A 16,221-nucleotide genomic window follows, 5' to 3' on the forward strand; every position below is an offset into this window, starting at 1 on the left:
ACAACAACAACAACAACCCTATATTGTGACGATTCCACTTGATGTGCTCTTTTCTTGACCCAAGTGTAGTTCATGGCCACCATTGTAAAAGACCATAGAAATTGATAATTTTTGTCTGGAAGTTTCTTGGTGACACTTAAGGTGCAGAACATACAATAATCAGATTTAATAGACTTTGGTTTAAAAAAAATGAGTGTTAGATTTTAAAAGACACTTTATATCTAATTTAAAGTGAGTAAATGTGCACACATGACTCGTGACTGTACTACAATACGTGCCCCCTTAAATGTATAATACTGCATGGGTTCAGGTCTTGGATTTGGCTAATATGGGTATGTGAGAAAGCTTGCCAGTAGCTTCTCATGGGTAGGTGGTTCTTTCCGGGGTTTTCACAGGTTCTTCCTCCACCATTAATACTGGCCGCCATGTATAGCCTATCATGTGCAGAAAAATGGCATTAAACCCTACAACAACAACAGCAACAAATATATAATATAGGACAAGGTTTATGACTCGAAACATTGCACTGTTGCACATGGCCCTCGATTTGGTGTGATGCTCAGTAAGCAAAGTGTTATTTTAATGTGGAGAAATATTTCTTGTCAGTGGGCAGTAATGTATATTGATGAGTTGGACATGTGATGGTATAGAGCTTGAGAATATACAAAATGTGTGATTTTCTTCTTTGATTGGACAGTGCATATATGATTACTGAGTTGCGATTCATTGTTACTTTGAGACAGAAATGTACCAGTATGAACATTCTTGTAAAACTCTGTTAAGGTAATGCTAGACTGAAATGGGTACTAACCTGGCTTTATCACACTATCTCAAAAGGTACAAGTTTTGTGATAATAGAAAAGAAAAATAGCAGTGATCTTAATCTAGACGATATGAACATGACTGATATATTTGTTGTAAAGAGTACAAACTAAGCTTTTCATGCACCTGGATTTGTTGTAAAGAGTACAAACTAAGCTTTTCATGCACCTGGATTTGTTGTAAAGAGTATGAACTAAGTTTTTCATGCACTTGGATTTGTTGTAATGAGTATGAACTAAGCTTTTCATGCACCTGGATTTGTTGTAATGAGTATGAACTAAGCTTTTCATGCACCTGGATGAACAAACTTAAAGACCTAATAATGTTTCTTACCTGAAATATTCTCAGCATGTTTTTTATATTTTAATGTTTTTCTAAATTAATGGTGTTTGTTTTTGTAATATTATTATTATATGTTTTTTTATCTTATAGGTGTTGTCTAATGTTGTAAAGCGCTTAGAGCTTCTAAAGATTAGGCGCTATACAGAGTCCTCGTTATTATTATTATTATTGTAATGAGTATGAACTAAGCTTTTCATGCACCTGGATTTGTTGTAAAGAGTACGAACTAAGCTTTTCATGCACCTGGAATGCCATTCACTTGGTTTCTTCAATGTATTTGATTACAGTTGCAAATGAGCATAATGAACCATTAATTTATATTAGATACCTTAATTATCTTGCATGCACCTACAGTGTTCTTAGTGTTTGATCAGACAGTTGAATTGAGTTGACTTAGCACACTTGTTTGCAAAAATGCAACCATCACTTCCACAAGGTGCAACACAGAAGTTAATTTGGTTCTCATGGAAATGTTTGCTGACATTGCTGTATGGTTGATTGACACTTTTCACATTTGAATACAAGAGGGCTCATCGCATTTGTGGTTATTACAGTCAAACTGAATCAAAAGATTAAACATATACAAGATAGCAAGACTTATTTAACTGGTATTTATTTCCTAAAAGAAATTGCCACTGGCAGGCATTCCTGACAGTTTTGTTTATCAGTATTTCATCATTTGTTTTTTTTTTATAGATTGTGCTGAGAATTGTTTTCTTTGTTAAAACGAAAATTTTACAGAATATATGACTTCTATTAAAATTGATGAGTTTCATCATTTTGAATCAAACTGCAAGGCAGTAACCATAGATTTCAACAATAAAGCAAGGTTTCTTTTACCAGTTTGATCACAATTTACTTTAGATTCAACAAATAGTGGTCATATCTTGTAGTACTTTGTAGAAGATTAAAAATTGGATCCACGTCTGACCCCTTTTTATAAGTCAGTTCCCAAATTATCTGGCTGCAAGTTGTCAAGAGAGAGATGTATTCAGTCAAAATTTGCCAATAGCGGTCACCCATGGAAAATTGCAAAACTGGCCTTGTGTACATGTGACCTCTGTACACACCTTCACCTTTTAAGATTGATTTTAAAAAATAAAAGCAAATACCATGCACTAAATATATCATTATTATAATTGTTGTTTGTTTAGGGGAATTAGACAAGTGAGAGGGTTTTCATTAAATAGATTTAACTCTGTGTCAGATGTTTTGGTTCTAAATGCTGACTGCCAGCACTATGGTTGCAAAAGCTCATAAAAGAAACAGAGAAAGCATTCCCTGAAAACCTTTCTAGGCTTGGTGCCGAGACATACCTGTGTTTTTTATGTTAACTGCAGACATTCATCTTAGTCTGTTATGAAAAATTAAAATGTACAAAATCTAAATTATATATAAAAAAATACATTGTATTGCCATAGCCGTGATATATTTTAAGTCTACAAATACAGCATTCCAGCCAATAATGGACTTGTTACCTTTCACTAGGCTGACATCAGCTAATTGGAACATCCCCAATGAAGCTAGAGTGGGTTATGGATAACACTGTAGTTATGGTAACACATTAACCCCCGGAGGTTTTTGTCATTTTCGCCTGACAATCGAGATTTAAACACATTTTGAAAGCTGTTTCTGAATAGATCCAAAAACACCAAATTCCAGATCACTAACATACTGCCTAGTTGTGTTAGAAACATCATTTTTCATTGGCTATTTGGCTCGCGCATGAGCAGAAAGGTACAATAAAAAAATTTTGTTGCTGTTGTTGTGCTAAATGGAGCCATTATTTTTGTATCAAGGCCACTCTTTATTCCAAATGCCAATCTTATCATACTTTTTGCAAAGGTTCATCTGTCTGTTTGCAGTTCATACCAGTTTGCCTTAGATCTGAGACCAAAAAGTCTAAATCCGGACACAAAATCGGATTCCGACCACAGGCGAATTTTGGGTAGAAAAAATTGGGCCCAAAAAATGAGTTTTTTTAATCTGTATCTTGTAGTGCAGCTAGATATTCCAGGTTATTTGGTATCATTGTAGAGCTCCGTCTGTATACCTTTCTATAATACCACCCACTTTAGTGTAATTTGCATGACCATGACACTACAGAGCTCGGCAGTAGGCTACTACCTCCTGCCACGTTAACTTGTCGCTAGGGGTTAATGTGTTAACAAGGATTTGTAATTTCTTTTACAAGTTGTCAAGGAATGGCTAAATTTGTAATTTATGTGCAGTATTGATGCACAAGTGATTAAATACGCAAGGAATATTCAAATTTGGTGACATCATCAAAATGCACCATTTAACACATTAACCCCTGGAGGTTTTTGTCATTTTCGCCAGAAAATCGATTAGGAAACACATTTTGAAAGCTATTTCCAAATAGATCCGAAAACACAAAATCCCAGGTGATCTATCACTAACATAATGCCTAGTTGTGTTAGAAACATCACTTTTCATTGGCTGTTTGGCTCGTGCATGAGCAGAAGGGTAAAAGTTTTTATTCTAGATTATTTGGTATCATTGTAGAGCTACATCTGTCTACCTTTCTATAATACCACCCACTTTAATGTATCATGCATGACCATGACACTACAGAGCTCGGCAGTAGGCTACTACCTCCTGCCACGTTAACTTGTTGCTAGGGGTTAATGTGTTAACATGACTGGACTATGGATAACACCATATCTAACAATTATACCGTTTGGAATAACCAACTATTCTACCACATGAAATAATTACATTTATCAAGGGAGTTGGAAAAATTATATACAGTTGTATCTCTTCATACAACCAGAAATAACTAACACAGACACATGTTTTAACATTTATAGGTAATAGAATTTCCAGCAATTATATATTTAGTAGGATTACTTCTAAAAAAAATTCCTTTTGAGCTAGATAATTCCAAATTACACTGTAAATACATGACTCTATTTTAAGCACTTTACACCTACTAAAAGCTTAAAATATTTCACACCATATTGTCACAAAACTAAATGCTTGGCAATAAATGGAAATATTGCTATCTGTGATATATTTTAAGTCTACAAATACAGCATTCCAGCCAATAATGGACTTGTTACCTTTCACTAGGCTGACATCAGCTAATTGGAACATCCCCTATGAAGCTAGAGTGGGTTATGGATAACACTGTAGTTAACAGGAGTGGGCTATGGATAACACCATATTTAACAAACGTACAGTTTGGAATAACCAACTATTCTACCACATGAAATAATTACATTTATCAAGGGAGTTGGAAAAATTATTTACATTGTATCTCTTCATACAACCAGAAATAACTAAATTTGGCACAACAACAACACAACAACAACAACAATAATAATATTATTATTATTATTATTACTTTTATTATTATTATTTTTATTCCTTTATTAAAAGCTAAAGAAATAAAATGAATATAAAAAAATTCTGTAAATTCATAAAGTTCATTTTGTAAAATGTCAGCATTGGAATATTAAATGAAACTAAGGAACTTGCACAACAATAGCAACTGTATCTCCTGTCCTGCTTGTACATATGGAGTAGTGATAAATTCTTCAGGTCAAGTGATTTTTTTAAAAAGTCATTAGTCCCAGACAAGTGGATGAACTAAATTTATCTAATCCATCTTGCTCATCAAAATAAATAGTTTGAGTTTCCTTTCCTCTTTCTAACCTCATTTGGGAAATTAAGAAAGCTCAATTTGGGGTGTAAAGTCAGAGTGCATCCTAGATTAAAATGTTGGAATTTACTAAAACCACACAGTTTCAGCATACGATTGTCACTTGACTCAGCAGGAACTGCCATAATTCATGGGTCCTGTATTGAACCTGACCTGCTTGAAATCAATAAGTAAAATATTTATCATCTCATATATAACTAACATGCACTGTATATACTTGTTCATAAGTCAAGTCCAACTGCAAATTGCACAGGCCCAGACCTGCTGTCACATAATTCCCTGACAGATCTGGGTCTTTACAGTTTGTGAGGAGTAATCAGTAGAACAAAATGATATTATGCTACAGTGGATCAAGATTTTTTGTTTGCTGTTTGATGACATATGCATGTATATGCGGTAATTTATAACTTTAAGGAGTCATCATATGAGCTGATTATCCAGTATTTAGTGTCAGTTTGTGTAGTATTTCTAAGTCATGTGATCACCAAATCAAGTGACATCTGTAATGGACCTTTTTCCTTCATAGGTTGTTTGTATTACATACTTGATCTGTTGACCTCTGACATCAAAGAAAATGTATGCTGTGGGATTCAGATCATGTGATCATTCATTGTAAGGAATGGCAAAGTATGGTGTACAGTTTCTAAACACTAATATGACTCATGTTGGCTTCTTAATGAAATAAGTTTTAATTGTTATGAATGAGAATATCAATATTGTACTTATCAATATCAGGCATGTATGGGTTCATGATGACATAATCTAATTTTACCAGACACTGTTTATAATGACTACCCTGTACTGCTACTGTGCTGTTTAGAGACTTCACTGTTTCTATAGGGAATGCACTCTAACTTCACAATCCAATGCAAAAGCCCAAATATTTAAAAATGAGTGGGAAAAGTAGAAGGAAATTACATTAAGTTCAAATGTATTCAAATTTCAGTTTGTTGGTCATTACTGTTGATTTTATAGGTAAGCTCAAGAATTCATTTGATACTCACCGCTTTGGTGGCCTAGTGGTTAGAGTGTCCACCTCGGATGTGGTAGGTTGTGGGTTCAATCCCCGGCTGAGTCATACCAAAGACTGACAAAAATGGTACTAACAGCTCCTTCACTTGGTGCTCAGCATTAAGAGGTTAGTGTTAGGACTGGTCAGCCTAGAGTCACAATAATGTGACTGGGTGAGAATCCATTTGATACTCAAATACTTTGCATGACTGTTTAATAATTTAGTCTTGACATTTCAAGACAAGTTTGTGACCATTATTTTTTTATGTTTGATGTTGATCAAGTTTTGAGAAAATCATTTAAAACCCCTTTTTCTGATTTTGTTTCCTCACAGGCCAGCAGTCCTTTGAAACCACACCCAGAAAGGATGCCTGGTAAGTGATACTGTAACATCTTAAATACTATGAACTCCTTTAAATCCAACAGTCTTATAAAATACTGAAGTCAGAGACTATTAAGACTCCTGTCATGGTCTCATGCAAAATGTTCAGATTAGGGGATAACTGTCATGTGCAGTTCTCTTTCATTATACCAGGGTAGTTGGAGCACATTAGCACTGAATGCGTTATTTATTCAAGATAGCATTGTGAACCAAACCATCGTGTAGCAAGAACCATATATGTAACATACCAATGAATAGTAGCAATGATCCTTTTGTGTCACATAACAATTTTTTAAACAAGAAATAAAGATATAATAGTATGCTTTATGTTTTCTTTTTCTTTCCATCCATATTATCTTATATTTGGTTGGCCAGTTACAGTGGTTTAGTTTTGGTGATAGTGTCCATATTGGGTTTGTGTTACATCCAAAATTGGGATATAACAAGGTGTGTTGTAAGAGGGAGACCTGTGGGTTTGTTTGTTTTTGTTTGTTTGGGGGTGGGGGTGGGGTGTGGATGTTGATGACAGTTATTACAAAGATAGCAAAATGGTTATTTGCAAGCACTACATTGCAGAGCATCAGAATTTCAGACTGTCATAAATTTTACTGCCCAAGTTTGACCTTCAAACAGTGAGAATGGTTGTTGAAAAATTGATTTCTCACTACTTGTCCTGAATGGACATTCAAATGAACATTTGATTTTCACCAAAAGACTTCTAGTTGTTCCTAAGTGTATACGTTGCTGATCTGGTCCAATATGACTCTTACAGCAGCCATCTTAAGGGCCTCGAGTGGCCGAGTGGTCTAAAGCGCTCTCCATCACAGATCACTGCCATCTCACCTCTGTCTGTGTGGGTTTGAATCTTGGGCTCGGCCAATGTGGATATGTGAGAAAGCTTGCCGGTAGTTTCTCATGGGTCGGTGGTTTTTTCCGGGGTTTTCCCAGGTTCTTCCTCCACCAATAATATCTGGCCGCCATGTATAGCCTATCCTGTGCTGAAAAATGGCGTTAAACCATGTAACAACAACAGCAGCAGCAGCAGCCATCTTCAGAATCTTGTTATTGCTAATTATTTTGAAGGAAAAGTTACACTGTCATGGGGTTTTCACCAGATGACTTCTTTTGATGTCTGTTTGGTCCTAAATGAAAATGGTGACATTTGCTAATCCTTTATAGCCACCGCAGTGGCCAAATTATCACTACTCCTCTTGTATGGATGGTCATATAAACATGGGAGTTTTCTTATGATGTCATATTGGTCCTAAATGAAAATGGTTCTACTCAGACACACACTATGACCTCCACATCAGCAGTTTTTAAAAAAAAAAAATTATCACCACTTCTTCAGAGCAAATAATCATATTATTGTTGGATTTTTACTCAAAGACTTCTTATGATTGTCAAGTTGGTTATAACTGAAAATAATTCAGATTTGATCTCTGTTATGGCCAACACAAAGCCATCTTGAAAATCTTATGGCTATTTTCTCCTTGATGGCTGGACATGTTGACATGCATTCACCTGAAGACTTCTTTTGATGTCTAGTTGGTTCTAATCAAATTGGTACCAATCTAATATCCAGTATGGCCATCATACAGCCATCTTGAATATCTTTTTATTGTTACTCCAAAATGGAAAGTCATTTTTGCATGGGCGATGCAGCAGAATAACTTTTAAAGATGTCTTCTTGGTCCTAAATTAAAATAGTGCTGATCTGACGTCCGGTGGTGGCCATCTTGGAAACCTTGTTGTTGCTACTACTCATGAATGGAAAGTCCTTTTGACATGGGAGTTTTCAGTAGACGGATTAAGAACGTGTAGTTATGCCTAGGTGAAAATGATGCAAACGGACCCTCAGCACCATGTTGGTCGTCTTGAAAATATTGTTATATAACTAACTCCTAAATAGATGGCCTTATTAACATAGAGTTTTCTCCAGGAGACTTTTTATGATATGTAATTGGTCCTAATTACAATAATATTAGTTATATATGCGATATGGCTACCACAATGGCATTCTTGACAAATTTCTTGTCATTACACCCGTAAATGGATGGTCACATTAAAATGGGGTTTTCACCAAAAAGATGACATCTGTTAGATCTAAATAATAATGGTGCCAATCTCTTGTTCAGTTTGGCTACCATAGCAGCTAATTTGAAAATCTTGTTATCGTTGAAACTATTTTTGGAATATTGTTTTGTGTGTCATGCTATTGCTGCTGGTATGAAACTTGGTATATTCATGTAACATGAGTGGTTCCAAACATGTCATATTCAAATACTTTAAACACAAGCTACTATTTAGAAGTGTGCGCAAAAGGTCAATGCATTTTTGTTCATTATTATTCAACAACTTTCAGTGTTGCTGTAACACTTGTGCCATTGAAAGCATGCAAGGACTTTGAGCCATTCATGTGAACTTCAGTCTCTTTAAAAGACAGTAAAGCTTGGAAACCTCAGTATATTCTGGGCTACAATTCAGTTTATTCAAGCTTCTGAGTTTGTATGCAGATCTGAATGTAATACAGTAAAACCTGTTATGAGAGCCTGCCCCTTCTGCTAACAAAAAGGGTCTTTCAAGACAGGTGGTCTCTCTTAGCAGGTTTTTGCAAAAAGACCAGTGTCCATGGTCCAGTTTCAGAACAATTTAAAGAAAAATAGCCACAATCACTGTACATATATTCTATTCTTTATTTATGGTTCTTGCTAAAATATTGTATGCATTCAAATAATAAAAATTTTGATAGTAATAAAGATATATCATTAAACATGAAATCACATGTATATTTGAAGATCACATGTATTAGCATATGAAATCATTTCTGATTTACTCCTTTTCCTCTATAACAAGCTAAATTTGTTTTACCAATGTTTAAACCTTTTTTGTGAGTGGTCTGCCCTTTTTCACTTCTTTCAGTTATAGTAATTATTTTTTCCAGCATAAAAGTTTCTCTTTTTCTAATTGGAAGTTCGTCCATTGTTATTTAAAGTTCAAGGTGTAAACATTATTAGTGCTCAGTTGTAATATCAACTTTGAAGTCGGTTTTGACTGGGCTTTGGGAAAATATGAAAAATCTATACATGTGCATTGCATGTCTAACAATTATTGAAATAAAAAGAAACTACTTTCTCATCCAGAAACATCATTCTGTTCTTTGTGTGAATCATTCACCTTTGTCCTTGTACTGTGTAAGGTCATTTATTCGTATTTTCATTTGTTGCGTTATTAGGTTCTTGCAGATTATGTTAATGTGTCCAATATTTGGATCTTATATATGCACATATTAATCATAATTCTTTTCCCATTCAAGTCATTCATCATATACATTGTATTTGTATCGCCATCAAAAGTGTTCTGTTGTAAATCCAAAGTCCATCTTGGTTATCTTGTTGCAGAGAGAAAAAACAACAAACATCAGAAGTCTTTAACGCTATCAATCGAATCCTGCAAATGATTCTCTCTGGCTGGTTTAATAGACAGTGACCTTATTCACCCCCAGGCAATATGGATTAACTCTTAAGACAAAATATGCGACCATTATGTCAATTTCAGCACTACAATGGCAATTTGTGACTTCTACATTAGCCTGGTTTACAGGCTATAGCATTTATCACTGGTAGCTATGATCCTTTTTTTTATTATTATTCTTTTTATGTTTTTTTTTATCAGAACAAATGTTACTAATCAAGCGGTTGTTGTAACAAATGATTACATATAGGTCAGTGTTTATGTTCTCATGATACGGTCTTTCATAGGGAAAAGCCAGGAAGCAGGCTAAGTGCGGGAATAATTAGTCTGGTTCTCTGCTTTCCCCATACGAATATGAGAGAACAACACAGGGAGCATATGAAGCAGGGAGCCAGACTAGGGAATAATCTATATTTGCTATAGTCTGGTTTACAACAGAAACTATAAAACACTATAAACATACCTAGAAAATTTCAGATATTGGTAGCCAGCCTTTTTTTTTTTTTTTAGAATGTTATGAACGGTCACTGTTACATGGATTAAATAAAGGTCTGTGGAGTTTATCCTCAGTTTTGCTGTGTGGTCGTTCAATGTCGAAATGCATCTTTTGCCAAGACATTGTGGTCATTGGTCACATTCAGCAGGTGGTCGCTCATGACAGTGTTTATATAATAAAATTGATCCGTGCATTATGATTGTGGTCAGAAATGACAGGTGGCCACTCATAGCAGAGGTCGCTCATAACATGTTTCACTGTATAAACCAAGAAATATATTTTCTGAACATGTGCATTTGTAGAGTGCAGAGTCCTTTCTTGACATACTAATTCACATGGTTTGACCTTAACAGCAACAAAAATAGGAAAATAATGTAAATGCTTGGAGAAAATGAAGAAATGCATTAATGCAACACCTTTTATTTGTATTTTTTTCAGAGATGAAGAATATAACCCACACACTAGATCCTCTGTTGGCTACTGGTAACAAGACACAGACTCCAGCGAAAAAAGCTAAATGGCATTTAGGTCAGTCATCATAAGCCCAAGATATGTACAACCATTGGTTATAATATGATTGGCTGTTGACTTGATGTACCTAGCCATCAACTAGGCCAGACAAGTATACAATACACAAACTCTCCATGCCTTTGTTAATAATCCGTATGTTTTGCAGTGTGAGGTGTGTATGTGCTGTTGTATTGGACGAAGAGTACTTTAGTTTATGATGTGATCGATCTTCTTTCTTTTAAAGATTTTTCCGCAGTCACTGCAAGATATTCTGATACCAAAATATTTGTGATCTTGACATGTCACGCTAAAGATTGGTGATTTTTAAATTTGGCATCACAGTACACACATCGGTAATTCATTTTGCAGTGTGGCGGTTGCATTGCAGAGTGTTGCATCATAATTTGTGATGCAATCCAAAGCTGGGGCACCTTTTTGAAGGTAGTGATTTCCTCGGAAGAGAAAATAATTTCTCACACATTTCCACAATGCAAACATCATTTACGGTTTTTCTTCAAGTAAAAGCTTATTACATTCAGTTATAATGGTAGCACAAAGAGGAGTTCACCTGTCAGAGGGGTTTCCTTTTCTCAATAAAATATATAGACAGAGATGTTTTTCATCTTTCTGGGAAGGTTGGATTCAGAGGATGCAGAGAAAGTTGTCCTAATGTAATGTTATCAGGTAAGTGTCTTCCAAGAAACAATTTACTAAAACTTTGGGTTTTTTTTAATAGATTAATTTAAAGGTATTTGGTATATAATTTATGCACATTTTTAGTTGATCATATTAGAATGACAATCATATGCACACATTTTGATATGTGGAAATACTTGATAGAGCATTTGGGACAAAGATCACATGCATCAGTATTTCCAAACAGAACAAGCCTGTATTGGCCTATATAATGTTAACATGAATTTCATCTCATGATTTAACTCTGCAGGTATTAGGTCTCAGAGCAAGCCGCAAGACATAATGCATGAAGTATTTAGAGCCATGAAGACACTCGGTTATGTAAGTATGACATTATTGTTAGTTACTTACTTTACTGTGAAATGTACAAAATTATGGGTACAATAATTTTCACATTTATTTAATTCCTATATTTTCTTTTGTGATTATATATGCTTGTGATTTTTCACATGAAAATACAAGATTTCCCATGATGCTTAGTAATACTTGAATATGTGTCCCAATAGAAGTTGTACTTGCAGCAGGAAGATATTTGATTTGTTACCATTTGCTTCTTGACAAAGTTGTGTCCCCTTGTCAAGAATTGCAAAGACTTATGACACATTACTCAGTTGGACTCGTGTTTTCTTATGGTCATTATGATATTTAGTCTGCAGAATATCACAAATGATTTGTGAACCGACTATTAAGTGTATTAGAACTGGTGCCCTGATAGACTGCTCATCAGTTGGTATTATAACATGCATCGTTGTAGTTGGATATCTTTCTAGAAGAATATGATGGTGTAGCATGGACTTTATTATGAGCCTAAAGTTGTTACACATTATTGCCATTTTGTTTTACACTATCATTTGTGATAATAATTTGATAATAATGTTTAGCTGACCTAAATGAACTAGAGGTAAGACCTTGCATCGGCATCATTGTTGGTGTCCATGCAGATAAAAATAGGTACAGAATTACACCATTCATTCTTCATAGTTCCTAAGCAGCAGTTTGCAGTGGGTTTCGTATCACATACCTCTGGGGGAGGGGGCTAACTTGGTATACGTACTGTGCATGCATCATGGATTATGGAAGAAACGAGTTTCCATTATGGAAATTCATCCACACCATTGTCCACCACAGACTGGATATAATGGTCATTGTGGATGTTCTTATTGTGGCTCATAGTAGACAAATTAAGTTTTATTGCCCCAATAATAAAGTTGCATCAATATAATTATGTAATAGTAAAGATCTAATGTATGGCATGTCCACTTGTCAGCTGAGCTGCAGTTGACAGTGCAAAATGCTCTTTGCACACAGTGCCATTTAATATTCATAGATTCACCCACTAAAACACATTCATATAGGTGTATTGCAAGAGAGATGAAAGCAGGGGTGGACAAATTGGTAGTCCTTCTGCAGGACAGCCAGCAGTGTTGGATTTTTTCTTTAAATAATATTTGGCAACCCCACTGGCAGTTTGTTTACCCCTTTCAGTTCAAGAAATGAAAAGCCTTAGGGGCATAAATATAAATGCAAAATTCAACTTTCTTGTGTGAAAAAACGTCGGTGCTGAAACTTGATTTTTGAAAGAAAAATTGTTTTATAATTGAAATATTGATGCCTTGATTTTATTGCATGTAATGGTAAATTTTCTGCTCATCCATGAGCAAACATCTGAGTGCCAATTCAGGAATTTTAAGTTCATATAAATTTTGGAACTCACTCTGTAATGAAATTTATCTATCTAACCAAGCTTTGAATTCACTGGTACTCCTTTTGCCAGGTTGCTTTGCCATCATTGATCACATTTATGAATAACTAGGATAATTTGAAGTTGTTTAATTGTTATTTACACAATAATATTTTAAGTGGTCAGTTGAAATGAATTGACCTGACACATGACTATAATAGCAAACTCTTCTGCAGGTAAGATTTGCATACCTGTTAACTTTTTTGTAAAAATTGAATTTCCTTCATTTGATATGATACAAAAGACATGACAAGACAAAGCAGGTCTGCTTTTAATTAGTGTAACATTGCAACAAAATGTCAGCAAGTGAGAGATCAAAACGCACTTGGCAGTTAATTAGGTTCTTACAGAAATGCCAACAGCTGTGATGGTAAATTGACATTTTGATTACACTGAAATTGAATTAAAATATGACTAAAACACAAATGTCACTTGACAACACGTATGCCATTGCTAGTTGTTTCTTAAAGTGTTGTCACTGGTTGACATTAGTGCCAATTTAACTGATCAAAAGTTTATCAAAGAATCTTATTTGGTAAAAAAAAAAGGAACAAAGTATAGGACCTCTTGTTATATATAAATTGAGAATTTCATGATGTTGATTCAAATTTCTAGATACTGTTTAGACAACAAATCAAGCAATACATGATTGTTTTGTTTACCAGTTTTGATAGCCAATTTCTTCACATTCAACAAATACGGGTAAATTCTTTTGACATTTCCATAAAAAATATGGGATCTGTCCCTTTCCTCACATTATAAGCAGATTCACGAGTTATAAAAGAGCTAATTTTCGAGGGAGTGATGTATTTAGACCCTGGGCCCATTAGGATGTACTGCCACCACACAGTGGCAAGGAGGTGAGGAAGAAAAAGGTCACAAATCGTACTTTTGACAACTGCTTATCAATGTTGTGTTCGGTACATATTTTTATTCACCTTTTAGGTGTTTTGGATCCTTTTTAAAAAAAAATGCAGCTGGAATTTTGACACTGCATAAAATTTGCCAACCTAGGCCTAGTTGGGCCATGTGGAAATATGTCCCTGCATATGATAATCATCTTGATGAAATTGAACAGCAGGGTCTACTAGTATTCAAACTCTGAGTATCTGCTGTTGATGCCATTATGTTAATGGTACTAGAGCCTCTTGTTTCTGAATGGTGATTTAGTTTTAGCTTCATATATGCATAATTCTTTTCACTTTTCTTTTTGATTGTTGAATTGTTTATGCATAAGCTAACACATCATATCTATCTGTAATGCCTTTTTCACCCAAAATTGCTAAGCCACATGTTTGTCAAAGACTATAAAATCCGTTTCTGATTGCAATGATTGTTATTAATATATGGCTTCATATTTTTGATGGCTTTAAACATTTATCCCTGGTAGAATGTTGTCTACTCTAAACAGTAGTTGGAAGACGTTTTGGCTTCAGAAGCTGTAAATTCCATTTATTTTCTGTTCATTGCAAAACTTTCATATTACTTTTTAGGGTCGTTGCAGATACTGTCAGTGTGTTCATATTTATTATTGCAGTAATGCTTACTCATTTGACTTTGTTAAATTTCTGAAGCGTGTAGCTCATTTATGTAAATTATGACCAGGACCAAACTAGAAATAATAAGAAAAAGAAGCACAATAATAGCAGGTGAACAACCCATTTAATTACACAAAATTCTTTTTTAATTACAAAATGCATTCCTGGGCAACAATTTACTTACTATGATTAAAGAGCTGTATCAGAATTTGTATTTCTAAATTTTGTCAGATGAATTCTGCAATTGCAGTGCATTTAAAAGAATCCTTGCTCTCTAATGATCAGTATCATTTTTCAAGTTAGTGAAAAAATCTGTGGGTTTTCTCTCTTCTACATTTTTTAAAAAGGAAGCATGTAGTCTACTTGAGCATTTGTGAAACATGTTACAGCCATGTGCTGCCTGTGATAAATTATTGTGCAGTGCATTGAAAGATGTTTAAAATAACATTTTTATACACTAATAGAAACCATTAGCACACAGAAATATAACAATTTAACCTTATTGCATTTCTCAGTCCATATTACAAGCCCAGTATTTGTTTTTAACAATGTTGTATCATGATTTTGGATTTTGTGGTTTGTGACAACAAGATACATTTTCATTCAACATTTGATGTATAGATTATCTCTGTTAAACATTGAATTGCATCATTGACCAGTAACTGCTAGAAACTGTGCTAATGTATAAGTCAGTTAAGATTTCTGTTCTGTGTGCTTGTTACATGATGGAGACGGGGGTGGAATATAACTTGCAAAAATACTTGTTCACGTTTTTTGAAGGAAATTTGAAAAAGAATTTTTAGATATGAATCTGGGCTGTTAACTTTTTCTAAATGTGATCCCCATTTTGCAAAAAAATGAAGCAAATAATTATGTTTTTTTTTGGTATTATGTACCAGTTTTATGCAATGCTGTGCCATTGTTTCTCATTGCCAATTTATTTTGCATACTATCTTACTAAATTTTTAAATGCATGATTTTGTGATGACATTTCATTCAATGGTTAATGTACCTTTTCAAACAGCAAAGTACTACACTGAGCAGTAGACTTGACTTTAGTCAGTAAGCTAAAGTAACAGGTGTAGCAATTAACTACAAAGTAGGATTTTAACTTATCGCAAAAAAAGATAAAGTAAAAAGTCATTTTTTCTTCGTTCTAATGACTTTGTTCGTGGCATGAATGGTCATTCATATAGCACAAGAGTCAGTTCAGGTACACAATTCTGCACATTAAAAAAATTTGCGTACTCTATGATTAATTGTTATTTTCAAAATTTTACAATAGAGCTACAGAAGGACTTTTTTGGTATAGCTTGCATATCTTTTTATTATTATGTTAATACATGATGCCATATTCTTGCTGACTAAAGTTTAGAAAAAATATGACATGTTGTCCCATGTACTTGATCATACATTCTTTGGTAATCTTTTTTTTATTTGTGTTACTGCTTTCAGTAATTTGCTCAGAGTGGGTCTTGTTAATATAATGAAAGTAAAGGGAAACTATGACAAACTAATAACTGT

General features: G+C 34.3%; 1 protein-coding gene across 2 annotated transcripts in view; it reads left to right on the forward strand.

Moving 5' to 3' along the window:
- Window positions 1-16,221, forward strand: part of LOC149807302 (5'-AMP-activated protein kinase catalytic subunit alpha-2-like) — a 110,382-nt gene that overhangs the window by 77,838 nt on the left and 16,323 nt on the right. For both annotated transcript variants that reach the window (XM_089965047.1, XM_089965058.1), the window contains 3 exons: window positions 6,195-6,234; window positions 10,651-10,740; window positions 11,669-11,739. In XM_089965047.1, the coding sequence (XP_089821173.1) occupies window positions 6,195-6,234; window positions 10,651-10,740; window positions 11,669-11,739 (201 nt within the window). The remainder of the gene's footprint in view (window positions 1-6,194; window positions 6,235-10,650; window positions 10,741-11,668; window positions 11,740-16,221) is intronic.

Source organism: Sinohyriopsis cumingii, chromosome 1 (genome assembly GCF_028554795.1).
Source record: "Sinohyriopsis cumingii isolate HCF-2022 chromosome 1, ASM2855479v2, whole genome shotgun sequence".
In the NCBI taxonomy this organism is placed as follows: domain Eukaryota; kingdom Metazoa; phylum Mollusca; class Bivalvia; order Unionida; family Unionidae; genus Sinohyriopsis; species Sinohyriopsis cumingii.